At 40.2% G+C, this 19,430-nt stretch overlaps 1 protein-coding gene across 1 annotated transcript; it reads right to left on the bottom strand.

Moving 5' to 3' along the window:
* Positions 1 to 1,437: 1,437 nt before the first annotated feature.
* On the bottom strand, positions 1,438 to 19,217 carry sv2ca (synaptic vesicle glycoprotein 2Ca). Its single transcript, XM_049763805.2, has 13 exons — positions 19,052 to 19,217; positions 13,503 to 14,175; positions 8,508 to 8,688; positions 7,378 to 7,529; positions 5,355 to 5,488; positions 5,069 to 5,158; positions 4,562 to 4,672; positions 4,386 to 4,474; positions 4,022 to 4,186; positions 3,738 to 3,871; positions 3,451 to 3,657; positions 3,161 to 3,320; positions 1,438 to 3,042 (listed from the first exon to the last, which is right to left on the bottom strand). The coding sequence occupies exons 2-13, from the start codon at positions 14,101 to 14,103 to the stop codon at positions 2,859 to 2,861; spliced, it is 2,208 nt and encodes a 735-aa protein (XP_049619762.1). The 5' UTR covers positions 14,104 to 14,175; positions 19,052 to 19,217; the 3' UTR covers positions 1,438 to 2,858.
* Between the last annotated feature and the right edge of the window lie 213 nt (positions 19,218 to 19,430).

The following is a 19,430-nucleotide window of genomic DNA, read 5'->3' as shown; positions in this document are numbered from 1 at the left end:
AGATGAAGCGACAGCTTCTTTACGCCATCTGCTGGCCAATATATGACATTGTGTAACGTTCAGGGCCGAGGCGAAAATCGGAAACATTGAACTCGAGCTTTCAATTTGACAATCCCCCAATGCAGTCGGTAGATGGCAGCCTTTGTTAATCAAAATCCAAATCGTATTTTATAGCTACCTAACGGCACTGCCTGCTGCAAAATAGGAACCTTATTATGAAATCAGGTAAATATGTACCGTAACTCTATAAGTATATAGATATTGTAATTAGGTGCGGGCTAGGTGGTTGTAATGCAAATGTTTTTTTTTTAAATATTCTGTTTGCATTAAACACAATATGAAACGGTACACTAAAGTCAAATACAGAAGGCCTCCTGCATTTAAAAATAAATCAGCTATTGAACATGAAAGAAAAACAAAATTAATCAATTTCTTTTCATAGTGGATCATTCAATTCAACTATACTGTTTACATACAGGAAATAATTATTTGGAAAATTCTGCAATGAAAATTTTGTGTGGTTCTACAAAACACTTTTGGAAAGAAAATATACAAAGATTCATTTGCAAGAAAACATCATTTTTATTTTATATATTTTTGAAAGCAACACAGACTGCAATTCCACCCTTTTGACTTCTTGACATATTTTGACACTTGGACCTCAGAACAGCTACTTGCAGCAATAACAGGCAGGCCCAATACTCACAATGACACACAACTTCATTGTCCATATTGATTGCCTCCATAAAATGGACAGACAGAACTTACAAGACTGATACATTCACATTTTTCTTCAACAAACATCTGAATATTGCTATCGTTTTCAGGTAAAAGGATTAAAACAAAAACAAAAATATCACATAATAGATTTTCTACATGCAACACACGCACACAGAGCACAGGAGAAGGAGAATGGCATTTGGATAGGGATTCGAAGCCAATGACTCACAGTGATGCACATCATGGACATAGCAGCTGGCACACGACACAATCAAAATTGCTTTTACACATTAATCCCACACCTCCTCTAATATCAGCTTTTATTATGTACACTATTTACACTCTGGAATGCACACAATTATATGTACACACATGCATGCTTACATACCCACGTGCGCACACACTCTCACACAGATAAAGTACATTTAACGAATGCCCCGATACCTCAAATGAAATAAATGTCAGAAAATTATTCTTTCTCCAACAGGTTGCAACTAGGCATGGCATGAACATTTCTGCTTCATCAACACTGGAAGAAATACTACACTGCATTTGTATGGGTATCACATTTTATCTTTAGTAATACTTAAAACACATGACGACAAATCAGAGCACACATTGTCTGTGAGCCATGTATAAGGTTAGCTTGGATTTAGACGAAATGATCAAAAATGTGTTTTTCATTAAGTTTCATTCATTAAGCTGCAATATATCATGTCCATAAATGAAACAATCCATTTTATTTTCAAATATTAATAGTATCACACAAATAAGTAGAAATATATTAATTGATATTACTGTATTTTGTTAAAAGTGTTATCATTAAAATACATATATATGTTTGGGTTAACGTCTAAAGAACAAGATGGTACTGGATTATATATGATTCAGATTCCGTCCTACAACCTCAAGATACCACGTGACTATGGGTAGACTGCTCCAACTCAGGAGAGGCACAGTTAAAAAGGCATTGAGTATTTGTTACTGCCACAAAATCAGAGGAAGAGAACTGAGAGGAATTCAATATAGACCATCATCATTCCAATGACAAAGATGGTCAATTAAATTGTGAGTCAAAGGGCAAAGGTTATTAGTGCAAGAAAAAAATAGTATATATTTCCAAGCATTATTATTTAATTCTACCTTGGCAGGTAATGCAACGGGCTTGCTATCCTACATCTACTTTGGGGAACTTTTAGATCGAGTAATGCAAATGTTGAGTAGAGTCCAAGCTGAAAGTGTGTCTATATGTGAGCTTTCATGTCTTTTTAAGTTGCACCTGTTTGCCCTCTGCCTGACCATCTGCAACATGTTTGCGAGAATAGCAGCTGCCGTGCATCTGCGTAGTGTGTCCGCTCTGTCTGATCATCTATTCCCTCCGTTATCACACAGCAGGTTGGCTGAGCTCATTATAGCTTGTTTTGCACTTTTCTCCCCATCTGGCTCCTCTTAATAAGACTATTAATATTAAAAGCCTTGAGTTTAAGCGATGCGATCACACCGTAGAAGATGCCGGCTGGAACGGGGATCCCTTCTTAGATCAAATAAAACCAAAATTTAAGCAGGAAATATGTGCAATTGTCAGCCTTAATTTGCAAGAATACAGAACATGCACAAAATTATTTAAATTGCGAGGAATTTTGTACTGCCGACTGGTAAATTGCTGCATTGCTTTACTTACTGTATCAGCTAAATATGATTAAAACAGTTAAGCTACAGTGGGTATAAAAAGTACTTCTTTTAAATGATCAGGATTTTGTGATGGACTATCAATCATTTCAAAATACAATATGTTACACAACTCCCCAAAAATATTTTAGAGAAGGGAGGTACAAATAAATAAAATAATGAAGTTGCACAAGTGTGCACACCCTCTTAGAACTGGGGATGTGGTTGTTTTCAGAATTAGCCAATCACGTTAAAACTCATGTTTGATAGAAGTCCGTAGCCAAATGACAATATTTAAAGTGCCTCTGATTATTAAATCGTGTTTTTTTTCAAATGGAGTCGTGCAGGAGATTCACGTTAGTGGTGGAACGCGGGTGTGTCAACTTTTTATACCCACTGCATGTATGATGCAAGCCACTTGCGCTCCTTACGCTATGATCTCACAGCCCCCTTAAGCTCCAGGACTGGCGTTACATAAGGACATTGGCCCTGGTGTCAGGCAATCGGAGGCCAACCAGACCTCCCCCCACTAGAACTGAAGATGCCATTAGGATGGGGATGGCCTTTGTGATGCCAACCAGAGAACCGAAAATCAGGTTCCCCAATACTGCGGCCAACTTGCACAGGGCGTTGCAGAATCCAAATCCTGTTCCTCTGCAGAGAGATTTTGGGGAGACAGGTAAAAATTAAAGATTTACAAAGCCATATTCAAGTATTAAACAGTGCGGGCATTAAAAACTATGCCCAAGATGGCTACTAATCATACCCTTACCTCCTGGCAGTCGGAAAAGATTCCGTTGTGACCACGTCTAGAGAGTTCCAGGCAGAGATACTCAGGCCGTTGTAAAGGCACAGCATGAAAATCATCATGGACTCACTGGTGCCAAACCACAAAAAGAAGCAGCTGATGCCTGACAACACCATGGAGCCACCTAATACATAAAGACACAAATCCCAGCCAAAAGAACAGTGAGTAACATTCATGAAGGTGCTTGTGGTCAACATTACACCTCCCTCACTCATCATGATGGATGTTCATAGTTTGAAAAATGGCTATCTTACCTAACATGGACAAACGGCCTGTTTTATCCATAAGAAGTGCAGACACGATGTTCCCGGGTAAAACGGCCAAGGTTCCCAAGAAATTGATAAAGTAAACCCAGTAGGCGCTATAATCGTCATCAAACGTCATCTGACATCCCGTTTTATTGTGGGTGAACGTGCTGTTGACCACCTCGGTGCCATCAATCAGCTTTGAGTCGTCAATGTCTGCACACAAAAATAAAAGCTTGTCAAATCAAAAATTTGCCCAAAAATGAGAGAGTAAGAATTACTAAAAATCATCTCACCTGTATTAAAGAAGAATGCGTCAATGAAAGTACAATTATGGAAATAGGATCCCACCGATGTGACGTCATCAAAGTGGCAGTTACGAAAAGTTGAGTCAACAAAGGTGACGGATTTGAGTTTCATGTTGATGAATCTGAGGAGGGAACAATCATGTACTAAAATCAGTCCTTTAGTTTAGGGAACTGCACAGAACTGGTGGGATGTGACCAAGATTATTTCTCTTCATACAACCAGCAAACACCAAAAACAAAGAAAAAATAGCTTATGCAAAAATACAGCCTACCGATCATTGATGAAAAGTCCATTTTTGTGTATTTGGTTCTCCAGGGTAAAGTTGAAGGTGAAGTCTTCGATGCGTTCGTTGTTGTGAATTTGCACTTTGGAGGCATATTCGTCCGCCTGGAGATGTTTGATGACATCGGGGAACCAGACAGACAGACCGTAATACCTGCAATCAGAATAATATTTACCGTCTAAAGATACTGCCAATTTTCAGGATGTTTTTTTACTCCTCAACACCCTTCATCTGTCTCGGCTCCAACGGAGGAGTATTGATCGCAAGACTGTGATTGATTTGGCCGACATGCATCTTGGAATTGCTATTATGTGACTGAGGAAACTGCTCTTGATGGTTCTCCGACACTCACCCAAAAGACAACGTGAACCACACTATGGAGAGTCGCATCATATTTTCTCGCATTGGGTAGTTGAAGCACTTCATGAGATTCAGGTAAATCTGAAATGACACAAGAGATTCAGTGAGCCTAAATACAAATCTGCTAGGAGGAAAATGGACAGAAAATAAACTGGTGAAAGAACACACCCCATGGATTTCAGCCTTCATCCGGAAAATAGCCTTGGAAACTGGATTTCCCGATTCAGACTCCAATTCAACCAATTCATCGAGCTGCTTTGGGATCTTTATCCTGTTAACCTGTGAAATATTCACAACAAGCAATCAATGTGCAAATTCAATACAGATGATTGAAGATGCCCGATTAATTTATGAGGAAATGAAAAATCTAAAATAATAATACCATATCTCATTTAATCGGGTTCGAATTTGTCACTGTATGTAGGTCTAATTTTTGGATGATAATTTTCTCATGTACAAAATGAAAAATGATAGCATCAATGCATCATCTACTTAACATCCAATTCAGACTGCAAATAAGCCTGAATGACACAGAACAGCTTTGAGAAGTGTCATCATGCAGATGTGATCCCAAGAGGGAGTTAAAACCTGTCCCAGCTGTGGCAGAAAATAAGCCTCTTTGCTTCCTTTCAAGAAAACCAAAGCGGAGCAGCAGCAGGGAGAAATAAAACTCACGCTGAAGACTTTCTCCGGCTGCCCACGCGCTCTCATGTTGGTGTCGTGGATTTGTTTGAGGATCATCCAGGCTTCGTCGTGCTTCCCCACCTGTCAGCAGACAACGCGTCCGAGAAAGAAAAACGCATTTGTAGCATCAGCAACAGCTTACTAAGCAACAGTTTGAAGTACAACCCCAGTGAGATTGCATTGGATGAAAACCTTGAAGCATAATGCCGAGTCGGCAAAATTTGTATTTCAAGCGTCAACGTTTGTAATTATTTTGTGGAAATAAATAGCTTTGTACCTCCAGGTAAAATCTGGGGCTTTCAGGCATGAAGGTAAGTGCTACCACAGCACACACACAAGGGAGGGCACAGACGACCACAAACACTCGCCAGCTGTGGAACTGGTAGGCCGAGCCCATGCTGAAACTCCATCCTACAAACAGAACACATCGGTGGCATTCAGATTAAAGAAGAATCATGAAAAATTCATACAGTATCTGGAAAAAAAAATATTTAGCCTCTTATTTCAGGGAGGCAGATTTGTAATGTGGTTGGCTCCCGGGGAGGAAAAAAAAAAAATCAGTAACAACTTAAAAGTGCTGTCACTGATTTTGGGTTTGTGAGGAAGCCAGGAAATAAAATCATGCAGAATTGCCAATCGTGACCTCCCACGTCTCTCGACAGATCGTGCTTCATGGAGATGCTTCTCCGCGGGAAGCTGTGCCATTATCCATTAGCAGGCGTAGGTGGTAGTCAGGAAACGTGGAAGGGGGGGGGAGTTAATGTTGGTGTTTATGCCAGAACATGTCTTCTGAGGATTAATCTCAAAATATAATCTGATTAATAGCACCATACTCACTGCTAGTTTTCTAACCAGGGGGTAGATTTTTCTTAGGGATTTAAAAAATAAAATATACCAAAATTCCCCTCATCTCACTTTCAGTTCTTATGCACTAATGTTGGAATTATTTATTTTATTTCCAACAATGACCAAGGTTTTGGCTCAACAAAGTAAATTGGCCCTTTGTACAACGGCTTTCATTTCTTGATTATCTTCTTCTGCGTGCACCGGGTGAGTGATAGGAGGAGATCGAGAAAGGATGGAGTTGTTCAGCACTGATTGCCTTTTCTACAGAAATGGAGCTTAGCTTCTTTCCCCCTCAGGGTTTGTGTTTCACTCACGCTATTGGAAATCTCATTACAGAGATTATGTACATAATTGACTATGTCTGGTGGACCAATTCAGCACTCCTTCACAACTACTACTCCTACTACAACCTAAATAGATAGATTACAATTTAGCGCTATTTACATAGCTAGATGAGCCTTGACCAGCATTTACAGTACAACCAAGATTTTAAATATGTTCCATGAGATTACATAGATTAATTTATTCCCAACAGGCTATTTTCTTCATTATATTGCACTTCTCTGCATTATTTTCAGTATGTGTACATATGTGGATGTCCAATCAGCGTTTACACAGCCAGTGTAATTTAAAAACAACATTAACAACCTGACTGTTTTTTATACATACACACACACACACACGCGCGCACACACACACACACACACACACACACACACACACACACGCACACAAGCGCTATCACAGTCACTGACGTCAGAAGTTGGCCAAAGCATGGTCTGGCCATAAATCACTTCCAGCACAAGCTTTGTCCTGGTCAAGCAAGGAGAAAAACCTAATTATGCTTGATCAAGAAGAACACTTTGTCAAGATGGGGAGTAAAGAGAGAGATGAGAGAGGAGGGAGAGGTAATAAAAGGAAGGACAGAGTTAGAGAGAGCCAACAAAACAAGGAAAGGAGGGGCTGGGTGGAACATGTAAGGTTAAAAAAGGTAAGGACAAAAATAGGGAGGGAATGATTTAGAAAGCTCTTTTCATTGTTTCATGTATTAGCATGGATGATATGAAATGCAACACATCTTGCACTGTCAGAGTATCTGCTCCGAGGCATCCATGCATAATGTTAATCTTTTGAATGTCTCTACTTGTCCTGGGAGCAAATCACTGCTATTAGGTGATTGTTTTTGCGGAGAGAACAGTGCTGTGCAACATCTCCTCAAGTATCTGTCTAACTTGATGCTTTAAGGCAGTGTTTCACTAGTGTGCCATCAGAGATCTTACGAAAATGATGAAAATTATTTAGTTTTTTTGTTCATTTTAATGCATTTGTGTATCTCAAAAGAAATTTGGTATCACAAGGTGACTCTGTAAACAGTATCCAGGCGGACATGCACCAATGCTGTAAATCTCCAATCTGTCTCATTCAAGCGAGATCAATACAGCTGGTGAACTCACCATAATGCGGGATAATGGCCCACGCCATGGCGGATGCGTAGATCTCGCCAATCATCCAAAACATACACAGCCAGCTCAAGTGTTCTCCTCTTTTCTCCCTCGATAAAACCTCTGCAAAGAAAGAGAAAACAATGGGCACTGCACCTCCTATCCTGCAAGAAGCACAGAAAAGTGTCAATTAGACATTTTCCACTAAGACATACAGTAGTTACATGTTTTTCAATCTTAATCTTCTGATGTGATTACCGGTACCTTGGGTTCCTTAATTATAAAACTGGGCTTTAAAGGCTTTTGGATCACATTACTTGGATTACACAACATGACACACACTTTACAGCCTAGCTTGACTTAAAGGTTGCAATGACAGTTTTTAATTACTCCAAGCTACAGATGCAATTACTGCAGTAATTCCCGTAGGAACAGTTGCAACATGACAACATTAGTACACACAACATGCTACTATTGAGTAGGATTTCTCAAAACATTTAGTATGCTTAGGAAGCACATGGATTTTATTATTATTATTATTATTAATAGATAAATAAATAACTACTAAATAAATAAATAAATAAATAAATAAATAAATAAATAAATAAATAAATAAATAAATAAATAAATAGCACAGAGAAAACATGAAAATTCCAAACAGAGATGTTCCAACAGGGATTCAAACCCAGATCTCGTGACTACGGGGCAGATGTGCAAACCACAATAACATACATATTGCAGGGAAATGAATATGTTTCTGATAGTTGCAAAAGCAGGACAGAATTTACAGTAATTGCAATTGTGTATATTATGTTGGCAAATGTATATTTAGCAAAATTAACTTTATAATCTGAATTGCATTGGAGGAACAGTTAAAGTGGATGTCTCGGGGCACAGCCAGCCTATATATTTAAAGTGTTTTAAAGTCCCTGTGCTGTGCTGGCAGAGTGAATTAGGCTGTAAGCGATCATTAAATGAAATTGATTCCAGCTTTTTCTCAGCAAAGGGAATAATAATGAGGATGGAGACAGCCACACTTACAAAGGGATGCCAAGTAAACACATCAACGGACACATTCCTGGCTTGACCTTCACAAATCATTTTGGCAAACAAATTGGCCCTCGCGTCACCTCCGTTCTTACCCGAACCCTGCGGCCAGGCGACAAACAAGGAAGACGCCGTATCCCTGGACAAAAGACGACAGGAAGGCGAAGAAGCCGTTTGTGGACATGCAAATGAGGAGACACTGCTTGCGGCCCACTTTGTCAGACATTCCTCCCCAAAAGAAGGCTCCCAGCATCATGCCCAGGTAAACAATGCTACCTGCAAAGAGACGCAGAGAGACAGAGCTTGACGTTTGGCTGTGCATGTTAACTCTGGCTGATTTTCTTGTAAAGGCCATCTTCAACAACAATTCAACTTCAGATATATGTTTAAATTATAAATTATATTGAGATTAATATTTATATTATATCTTAATTTATATTTATTTATATTATATTAGTATTATTAATTATAAAATATACATATATAAAAAATATTTTTGGTATATTAGAACATTTTTTTATTCCAATTTCACAGACACTGAGTGAAGAAAGGTTAAGAATGTCTTCAAAAACACACACACAAACATACACACAAAATTCTGCAGGCAAAGTGTGAAAAATTAGAAGATGGAGCAACATTCGTCTTGTGCCTTCATTAGTGCCGAATGTGCTTTTCAATGGCTGAGTCCATATGGAGGTTGTTTTCACAACTAAACAACGGAATGGAAACTTTGCAATGCTACAAAGTCACCATAGCTTTACTTTCTAGATTTTGAGTTTGTATATTTTTTGTGCCAAATTGTTGCATCATAATGCAGAGAAAACACACTCCGTCCTGCATCTCTTTGACTTTATCCAAGCTTTACTGGTATACAGACAGACGGGCACCAAATAGAACAAGAAAGCACCTGCACTCCCTCCGACGTGCGGTGCATTAAAAGCAGTTGACAAATGAATCTACCCTACACAAGACAGTCAATTACGCAATGAATTTATCGATGTTCCGTCCAGCTTGCTGCACGCCATCTCGGCGCATGATGTCAGCAATGCTGGCCCCAATAAAGAGCAGGGCAGTACACTGTAGTGTCACATATACTCTAACTCAAAAATAACGTCGCGGAACAAAGAGAGGTCTGTCGCTAAATGCTAAACGGCCAAAAGAAAGGTTGGGAGTCATCTCAGGGCAATGTAATATTGTTTTCTATGGCCACAAGCAATGGCTCGTCGTGAGTCTTGGAACTTTTCACACTGCCATTATAAAGATAATACTATGCACAGTATATAAACTGATATTTTTACAAAAGGAGAGGAAATACAAACAATAAAATACCAATATGTGTACACTCTTCTTAATACTTCATTGCACATGCGTGAAATAATCCAGCGTTGTGTCACACTGACATTCAGTCGATAGTCAGCTAATCGATAGAGAACATATTTGAAATGATAGAGCAGGACGGGCAGGCATTTTAATTAATGAAACTTCAGCACTCAGTACGGTTACACACCGCTGCTCCGCCATTGATTTAGATGAGAACAAATCCCAGACCTCTTATGTGTCTGCAGACAAAGAGGAGGAGCAAAATCGATACATGTCAGCTCAGTTGAGCGTAGTTTAAAGACAAATTGCAGCTGACTGAGAAACCACAGAGAGAAGAAAAGTATCATTTCTGATACATTACACAGAAAACTGTGTGAATGAAAGCCAGCTCGTACACAAGTATCACTGACGTGAGTAGAATGTTTTGATTGTGGTGACCCACATGGACTTGGTCAAATGATGACAGCGTGTCAGATGACTCGTCAGACTGAGCCAAAAGGTTTTGGCCGATGTTGGCGTGTCAAAACACATCACTCACAAAATGAAATCAATCCAAGGATGTGATGGAAAACACATACTGTGGAAAACACAACAACAAAAACGATGCTCATTTATTATTTATTCATAAAATAGAAGTATCGCTAAACAAAGCATCGTGCGTTATGAATCAACGAATATCTGAGAGCCCGTTTGTGAGTTTAAAAACAATGCAAGGTAACAAAAGAAATAATAAATCCATTCCTAATGTTTGGCGTCCTATTAGATGCTGAGAAACACCCTCCGGGAGAGCTGGTCTGCATTCAAGACCTCTTCTTTGATTTCATGCTTTGATGCTCAATGCTCTCAGCATCAAGAACTACTTCAGCACCATGCATCTTAATAAACCATCCAATGCAGTGCCACCTCTTATTTCCCTTTTCTCTCCAAATGTCTCCTTTCAGAGTTCCTCTTACTGGTAATTCCTTCTTTCAGGTTGATCAAATTAGTTAATACTTGAAAGAGGGTTTTTTTTGTTGTTGTTGTTTTTTTAAACATTATAGACAATTGGGATTGTAAAACTGAATTTTGAAAATTTCACTTCAGGAGAAATTTTCAAAAACTTTTTCAGTGTATGAAAGTTTGATTTTGGACGGATTATCATAGTATTTATTTCCTCTTGAGTTTCCACCCTACTTTTTCTGTCCTATTTATTTTAGATATTCTCTTTAGAACTGAGTCAACACGTTCGCACTACATTGTGTGTCGTCTTGATCGGATTCCAAGCTTCTGCAAGCATTGCAAAAAAAAAAAAAAAAAACTATCAAAATTCACATCAGTCGGAATGGTAGGGCCTCAAGTGCAGGGTTAAAAAAAATGACCCATCGGCAAGAGCCATGATCCAATCTCCATTACAGTAATAAGTGAGAATAATTCCCATAAAATCAAATGGTGCCCTAATGGGAGCGAGTCGTTAGAAATGGTTTACTACCGGCTGACATTGCTGGCAAAGCCCCTCTGGCCCCACCACAATGACGTCTCCCGCGCCCACACATGTCGACACGTTCCCACCCATCGACGGAGCTGCACTGCAAAAGTGCTGCTAATCTCTGCAGTGATGCTGTCATCTTACCGCAGTTTAGCTATGCTCAACTGCTCTTGGACCCCGGAGCCCCACACAGAGGGATACAAAAGAAAGGGGGTTGCGGGGGCTGCAGATGGAGTTTAATAAAGAGCAGTGAATAAAAAGCTACAATTGATACTGAGATGAGGACAGGGTGAAAAGACCATGTCCTGAAAGTGAGGAGGGAGAGGCAGCTCTTAAGTGACAATGAAGAGCGAGGGGGGTGTATCATGATGAAAAATATAGCCCGTGAGAACAAATAAGTAATGATAGGGTGCTGGGTTCTTATTGTCTTTTGCACGTGAGATGATGGCAAAGCCTCGCGCTGTCAACGTTGGCGTGCTGAATAGCACCAGAGTGCCAGCATCCCGTGCTGATCCTCCCACTCCTCCCTCCACGTTACTCCTCTTAACTCGGTCATCTTTCTACCTCAAAGCCATCCCTCCTCTTTGCCGGTCCACTGTTCACCACACAACATGTTTAGTTCTCTGTTCATACTCGTATTGAAAGTGTGAACTGCATTTGCCACCAAACACAAACACACACATAAGATGCTCATCTTTCTTCCTCGTGTTACAGTCAACATTGTTGTTTTCGCATGTCAAAGGAGACTTTCATCCAATCTCACTCACCTGAGATTGGACCTCTGCAACATTTTTTGTTGCTCGTGATTAAGTGTAATTACACTGAAACTCCCAACGGGTGCCAACAAGGTGCTAGTAATCATGTAATCCATGCAAAACACACCACAGTCACACTCAAATACACCAATCATGTTCACTTCAACATGGAGGAGCCTGCAGGCAATCAGCGGGCATAACAAAGAGAGGAGAATGGGGGAAGACCACCAAGTCAAAGGGAAGCATTAGGAAAGGAGGCCAAGAGGGAGAGACGGACGGTGAGGGACGGAGTCACGAACAACGACGAGCTGAGCGTATCCGGCATGAATGCCTACGAGACCTCGCTTGACTAGAGAGAAAGAAAAGCGCTTGGAAAGGGACGGGGGGGGAACTACCATGGGGGATCAAATGAAAGCCAGAAAAACAGAGTATTTTGAATATTTGATACCTCTGCAATGTCATCATTATAATGTCATTGCATGGTGTGACATGTTGCTTGATGGGGTTGAGGTCAGAGATTTTTTAGAAAGGAAGCCTCTATGTGATTGTGAGCCAAATGACAGCAATGTACAGTATATCAAATTCTTTTCTGCGCCACTCTGGTACGCTGACACAGTGAGTGAGCGAGTGAGTCATTCCCAGTGCACAACATTGTGATGATGGATTATACACCTACAGCCATCAGGACTGCCGGAGCTGCTGCTCAACAGACTAGGAAGGCAATACTTGCTACCCTCTTAATCCTAATACAAGACTTGATGTGACACACAAATGTAGACTGAAGCATGACATGCTTGCATACAGAACATGCAAATAGCTGTAATCCTTTAGATTTTTTTTAAATAGGCAGTTATTCAAGTGGATTAGAAACTGCAGGGCTGCAAGTTCCGAACCAGCTCTGGGCGAAAATGGTCTTGGTTGCTGTTGAATTACATACAACACCAAACGGGATTCATCCATCCTTCCATTTTTAATACTGCTTACCTTTATTAGTTTCATGGATGAGCTGGAGTCTACCCCAAATGACTTGGGTGAGGGGTGGAGAATAGTTGCCAGCCAGCCAGCAAAACAATTCCAGACTTTGCTAAATTAATTTTTAATCATTTTTATCTATTTAATTATTTATTTTAAATTTAAATTAATACTAAAGTAATTGCCAAACACATAAAAATGAAGGACCTTTACGCAATAATCATAGTTAGTTTTAGTTAGATTTGTAAACGTTTTTGTTTTTTCATAAATGAAATTGATTTTTTTCAATTGCAGTAAAAAAAAAAAAAAAAAAAAGATATAGAGTAACGCATTACCAGCATCCCTACTCAGAGGAAGCAAAACACAATCAAGAGGACAACATACAAATTCCAGACAGGAACTCCAGATTCCAACCCCCAACCTCAGAATAGTGTGGTGGCTATATGCCAATCCGGTTTACGATTCGATATGGTACGATCTGGCAATCATTTTTTTTAACGATTCCATATGTAATGTAAAACATTTTAAAATGGAACAATTTGATTCATTCATGTACACACACACACAGGTTTACTCACCTAACCATCCTGAGCTGGAGTCAGGTACACACATGTCTGTTTCAGCACTTGGAAGCACAAAGCCCACCACAAACACCTCGACGCCATCTGACATGAGCGCCAGTCCCAGAACCAGGAACAGCTGCCACTGGAACCTCCCGTGGCCGCACTCTTGGATGATGAGCTCGTACTGCTGTGCCAGCTCCTCCTCATCAGCCTGTCGCTCCTGCTCCAGCTCCTTCCTGTCCCTCATTGAGTCCGACACGGGTTGCCCGAGGGCCACTTGGCCCTCCTTATGCTTCCTGTCACCTGTGGAAGGAACCCCCTGGTACTCGCCCTCGTAGATCTCGTCCTCATCGTCGTGGCCCTCGGTGGCATCGCTGGAGCCCTCGTCATTGTCACGGTAACCCTCTCCATCTTGCCGAGGTGGATTCCTGTAAAAATCCTCGTCATCGTCGTCCGCATCGTCCTGGAATCGTGAGTAGTTGTGGTGGGATGAATACTCATCTGCTGCACGGTCCACCACCTTGTTGACCTTTTTTGCCGTCTGCCGCTTTGCCTCCTTGACTATATCCTTGGCCCCTTTAACCAGGGAAGTCCTGTTATTGTAAGTGTCCTCCATTCTGGTGAAATCAGCCGGTGAAGACGAGTGACAAGGGCGGGTTTTACGCTGGGAATGGTCAGCTCAGTGGGTCTGAAAAAGCAGCAAGGAACACGAGTCATTAGTGCGCTGTCACCACAGGAGAACAAACACCATGTTTGTGGTCAAGCTCAGAGAGATGGGCAAGTATAAAAGAAACGATAAAAAAGCAGCGAAGCGAGTTTAGCACAAGCACAATTTCCTAACGTTCCCCAAACCTTATTGATAATCATTCTTGTTATTTATATATTCACAAAAACACGCAACGGGATTCGAGAGGTTCTTTCCCAGTTTAATCTGACGCTCACGTTCAAACGATGACTCACAGTTCAACATGTCTGGCCTGCTGTCTTCTTATTATTAACTTACAGTAGATGAGCGAACATTAAAATACAAATTGCAATTCACTCTGAAATTGCATGTGGCTTCTGGAAATACCTCTGCCAAAGAAATGAAGGGAGACCCGTAAAGCTAGTTATAGTATAATTCACCCTGGCACACTGGTGTGCTGTGAGATAGGTGATGATAATCCACTCATGGAGCTAAATCGCCATTAAAGAAGTCTCAGAAGGAGCAGTACGAGGAGCTTCACATTTGTTCTGCTAGATTTTCCACTGTGTCACACTTGCACAACCTGCGCTGTCAAAGAGAAGAAAACTACTTTTTGTGGTTTTGTATTGACTCGATTAACTTTTGTTGACCATATTTGAACCGAATATATTGTTTCCATAGGGTTGTTTAATTAAAATTTGCAGGTCTGGGTATCTTATTCCATCAAATGAATTTATAGTGTTTTGGAAAAGCTCTCGTCACTTATTTTCTTTGAATGAATTGACGTAAGACAAAATCATCTCTAGACTGACTTAAGAGAAGGGCAGAGAGATCAGAGCTGTCCAGAGTGCACCCTCCACATGCGACTCAGGGGCTGTTCTCCACATCCTCTAATGAACACTGAAGCCTTGTCAGGAGAACACAAATCACAGGGCCAGCTCCGGCTCCCATAATGCAATTTTACTGGACAAAATGACACCGCTGATTCAAGGTGACTCCGCTAATCTCTTTGGCTCATTGGATGACTTCTGTGGTTATGAGCAAGGAGCTTTTTCTTTTTTTTTTTTTTAATGCCGCCACTGGCATCGCCGATGGTTTGGCTTGTCATAAGAATTAATCAAATGACAGATTTTTGGGCAATTGCTACGGTGTCATTTATCAAGCAAAGAAGCATTATGGTGATTTAAGCGGGTGTTTAAAATGGATCCAACATGCCTCGCACTGTGAGGCATTAAAATTTCTCCCAGATACAATAGTTGGGAGAAAAGAAAAATAATTTGTAAAACGTATTTAAAAAATCTACCGTAATTTCTGGACTATAAATCGCACTTGAATATAAACCGTACCAGCTAATATTAGGGGCAAATCTTTTCTTTTTTTCCCCCCTCATATATAAGCCGCACTGTACCATAAGACGCAGGTGTTTTAAATGAAATGTCCTCAATCCTATTTCCTGTGTTACCAAAACAAATCATTTTACAATATCATAAAAATCCTCAAAAATCCATAAAAAAGCCGCAGCGGACAATAAACCGCAAGGTTCAAAGATTGTAAAAAAAGTAACCATTTTCAAGAAATGTTCAACAGTGTTTGTATATACAAACAAACCATTTTCTGCAGTTTGATAAATTCAAAACAGAAAAGGAAATGGCCTTTCGTTTGTGATGCAATGTCAGCTTCTGGCGAAATAGCAACTGAATTGTTCCCGGAAATACAAGACTGCGTAAATAAGCCATATTCTTTGTTGAACTAACAGCCAGAGGTGTGTCAAAGGTCACGGCCATGACTGCCAACCCGCAGACTGCTGCTGCAGGATTAGACCACGGTGCTTAAACAAACTGCTCTTTTTTTTCCCCTCTTGAGTCTATGAACATTGACACGCATGCTCACACAGCTCCGGGTGGTGTCTTCCTGTCAGAAAATCAATGGAGTGCACGGTGAGGTGTGCTGTCAGGTGTGATGAAGCTCAGAAGACACCGGAGCTCACATGAGACCACCTGACCGCAGTAGAAGAGGAACCCCGACTGGGCACGCAGCAACAGGAGCAATCACAATCAAACCAACACTTGCAAACAAGACAGCAGTGGGGCGGCTTTGCCATCTTTCATGTTCTCACCTATTATTCCCACCACTGGGTCCTTTGTTTGGATCTTCACAAAAACATTTTAAAGAAGAACCCATTACTGTACATACTGTACAAGTCATTAACTATTATAGTTGACATCACTTGCTGATTGCCATTTAATAAATTAATGATCCCTTACATATTTCTCCATTAAATGTACACGGTTGTAGATGTTGGATAATTATATGTAGCACAATCAGATTTGTAAAATGCTAGATTTATTTTGTTAAGTACGGATATGTGTTGTTTAATTGTCTGTAGGTTTGTCATGGCACATTTTGTTATTATGTATTATGCATCAGTTGTGTTCTGGAGCATTTAGTGGTCAACTTGTACAGGTCAAGTATCTGAATAAAAGAAAATCCACTTTAAACCTCAATTCGAATACTGTTCGATTCATAAATTTAGTTTTTTTTAATATAAAAATCATAATACAGTTTTTTTTTTTTACAGGTTAGGCAACAAGACTAGCAACTGAAGACCAACTTTTAGAAGAGAGAGGAATGGAATTTCCTTTTCACTTGAACCACACACTGTGTATGGGAGCATCAAATTTGAGGTGTTTTTAATTTTTTTTCAATATCAAATAAATACAGTATAATCTATTCCACCAATGTTGTTCATTTCTCAGTAGGCAATCTCAAATGGGTTTTTTTTGTTCTGATTTTGCCCTCTAAAAGACATTCACCAGCAGGAACACCGAGCTAACGGCTGTTTTGTTCAATTGGCATTAGGTCCAATCTCTAAATGGGCAAGACTGAGAGTAATCCCATCAAAACGGAGAAGTCACGGCCTCATCTGGAGGAGGTGCTTCCAGAATGGGACGCCTTCCATTAGGAGATTCCATCAAATAGTGACGGCATCACAGGCTGCGCATACGCTTGTGTGTTGAAGTTGGGGTGTTGGGGGTTGACAACGCAGAAAGAAACGAGACAGCTACAAGTCACATGACGCTCAATTACAATTGGTGAAAACAATCGCCGAAATAAATTATTGCCAATCTGAGAAAATAGAAGCATTAAATAAAATTTATTGTAAATAAATCTCATTACATGCAGGTTTATCCGGAAGATATGTCAAAAAGTAATGAGTGGGAAAGAAAATGCCCAAATGAACTAAAAAGCTGAAAAATCCAAAACCCTGAACCTGATTGGGTACTTGGATGGTCTACGACCTTACAGTTCTTGACAGTAATAAGATCACCAGGAAAACCATATGACCACCGACCACCCTAATGAAACTATCCCTACGTAAAACTGATTTAGCCCTTGCTGAGTTCAGACTGGAACTTCTTGCCTATCCGTTTCACTTTAGTGTGTTACACATTTTCAGATAAATGCAAGAATTCTTCAGGCCATTTGATGACGGGGATCATTAACCATGATCTAAACAAAATAATGAAACATCTGCTGAATCTCCTGATTGTTTGTCAAGATAATGGAGAGAAACAATCTTTTTTTTTCTGGTGCTTTTGTTCCTGCTTCGCTGCCTCGAGCATTACAGGCAAGTATACTTTTACCATGAGTGGAATACAAAGGGAGTCTCTTGTGAGCTTCTATTATGTTGCTTAAAGTTAAAGGGGGAGGGGGGGGGGGGGATAAACGACAGAATATTAAAATATGTGTGACACTGGCTGAATTGCTGATTATTGTTTATAGAACGTAGTATTGGTAGAAAAATATCTCAGCTATCCACCAGGGTTGAACTGTAAACAATTTTAACAAGCTTCTTTCTGGTTATATGATGGGGTTGTACCATTTTGGTTTGTATGGGGGGGTGAATAAAGCAGGAAATACAGAAATATTAATTCATTCAACAAAAGTTTGGTGTGGTTAGTGTTGGTTAATTAGTCATTTCTAATTTCTTGTTCAATGAACGGACAGGACTCTACCATTTTCATTATGAGGAGGGGGGATGCTATCTGTATCTTCTTCTGGACTTACACCACAATTTAATGGATTTGTTTCTGCAATCCTTAAATAAAGTTGAAATCTGGCAATGTTTGCCTGATTTTGAGAACACAGCAATACTACTTAAATAAATATATTAACTGTGACTACAACAGGACCACAATGTTGCTTAATGTTCATATTGCTCACTCACAAAGCACTTTGCCAAAGGTTTCCAGTTCAGCGCTCGCGAACCCGTCAATCGTTCATTGCCTCGCGAGGTGCAATTCACGGATGAGTCAGTTGCCTGCTCCCACATCCTTTCCTCTTTTTGGCAGAGTGCTCCAACTGCCCCAGGGCAGGTGGCTGCATTGCTCCACAAAGCCTCCAAGTCCACAACATGAAAAACTCTACTCCGATCAAGGGGAAGAAACTCAATCTCACCCAAATCGGGAAATGAACAGATTCACAGTAAAAACTATTTCCAATTACAGTCAATCTTAAACTTTTACACCATGGCGCAGACAAGCAATTCCCAGTCTCCGAGTCACCATAAAATGGAGCAATCATTTTAACTATGAATGAAAACTGTAAAGAAACAAAAATTGTTGCTGATCAAATGAAATTAATTCTCAACAGTTGCCCACATTCATAAATGATGCCACTAACCATATGGAACTTTAAAGAAATGATCCACAAAAATATTCATCATTACTTTTGTTGAACACAAAAGCATTCACATATATTGGTATGAAAATAACTGGATGTTATTCACTTTAACCATTTTGGCTAAAAAGGACCAAATATTCACACAAGACTAACGGGTTCACCAACTTGAAGATGTTGAGAAAAAAAAAAGACTTACCTTCATTTATGGCAACAAAAGTAGCTAGAGCTTCTTAAAACCCATTGTTGGTTGTATGTTGAATAAATCTCGTGGGTATTTCTTTAACAAAGAAGTGGATCCGACGTAAATGAAGTGCACAACGTGAATTCCCCCCCCCCTCCCCGACGCAGTGTTCTCTCGCTGCAGTACTTCAGAAGAGGAGACGGAGGCAGAGCGATGGAGGATGGTGGGAGGGAGGGAGGGAGGCTTGGGATGCAGGGATGGATGCGGGGAGGAGAGCAGCGTAATCAATAATTGCATTTCATTGAGTGATGCGGGTAATTCTGTCTGATGGAACAATCTAGTTAGGTGGCTAGATGACGTGCGCAGATGCATGGCACACAAAAATAGGTCTAAT

This window comes from Syngnathus scovelli, chromosome 3, assembly GCF_024217435.2.
Source record: "Syngnathus scovelli strain Florida chromosome 3, RoL_Ssco_1.2, whole genome shotgun sequence".
NCBI lineage: Eukaryota > Metazoa > Chordata > Actinopteri > Syngnathiformes > Syngnathidae > Syngnathus > Syngnathus scovelli.
This window is presented reverse-complemented; position numbering and strand designations above follow the sequence as displayed.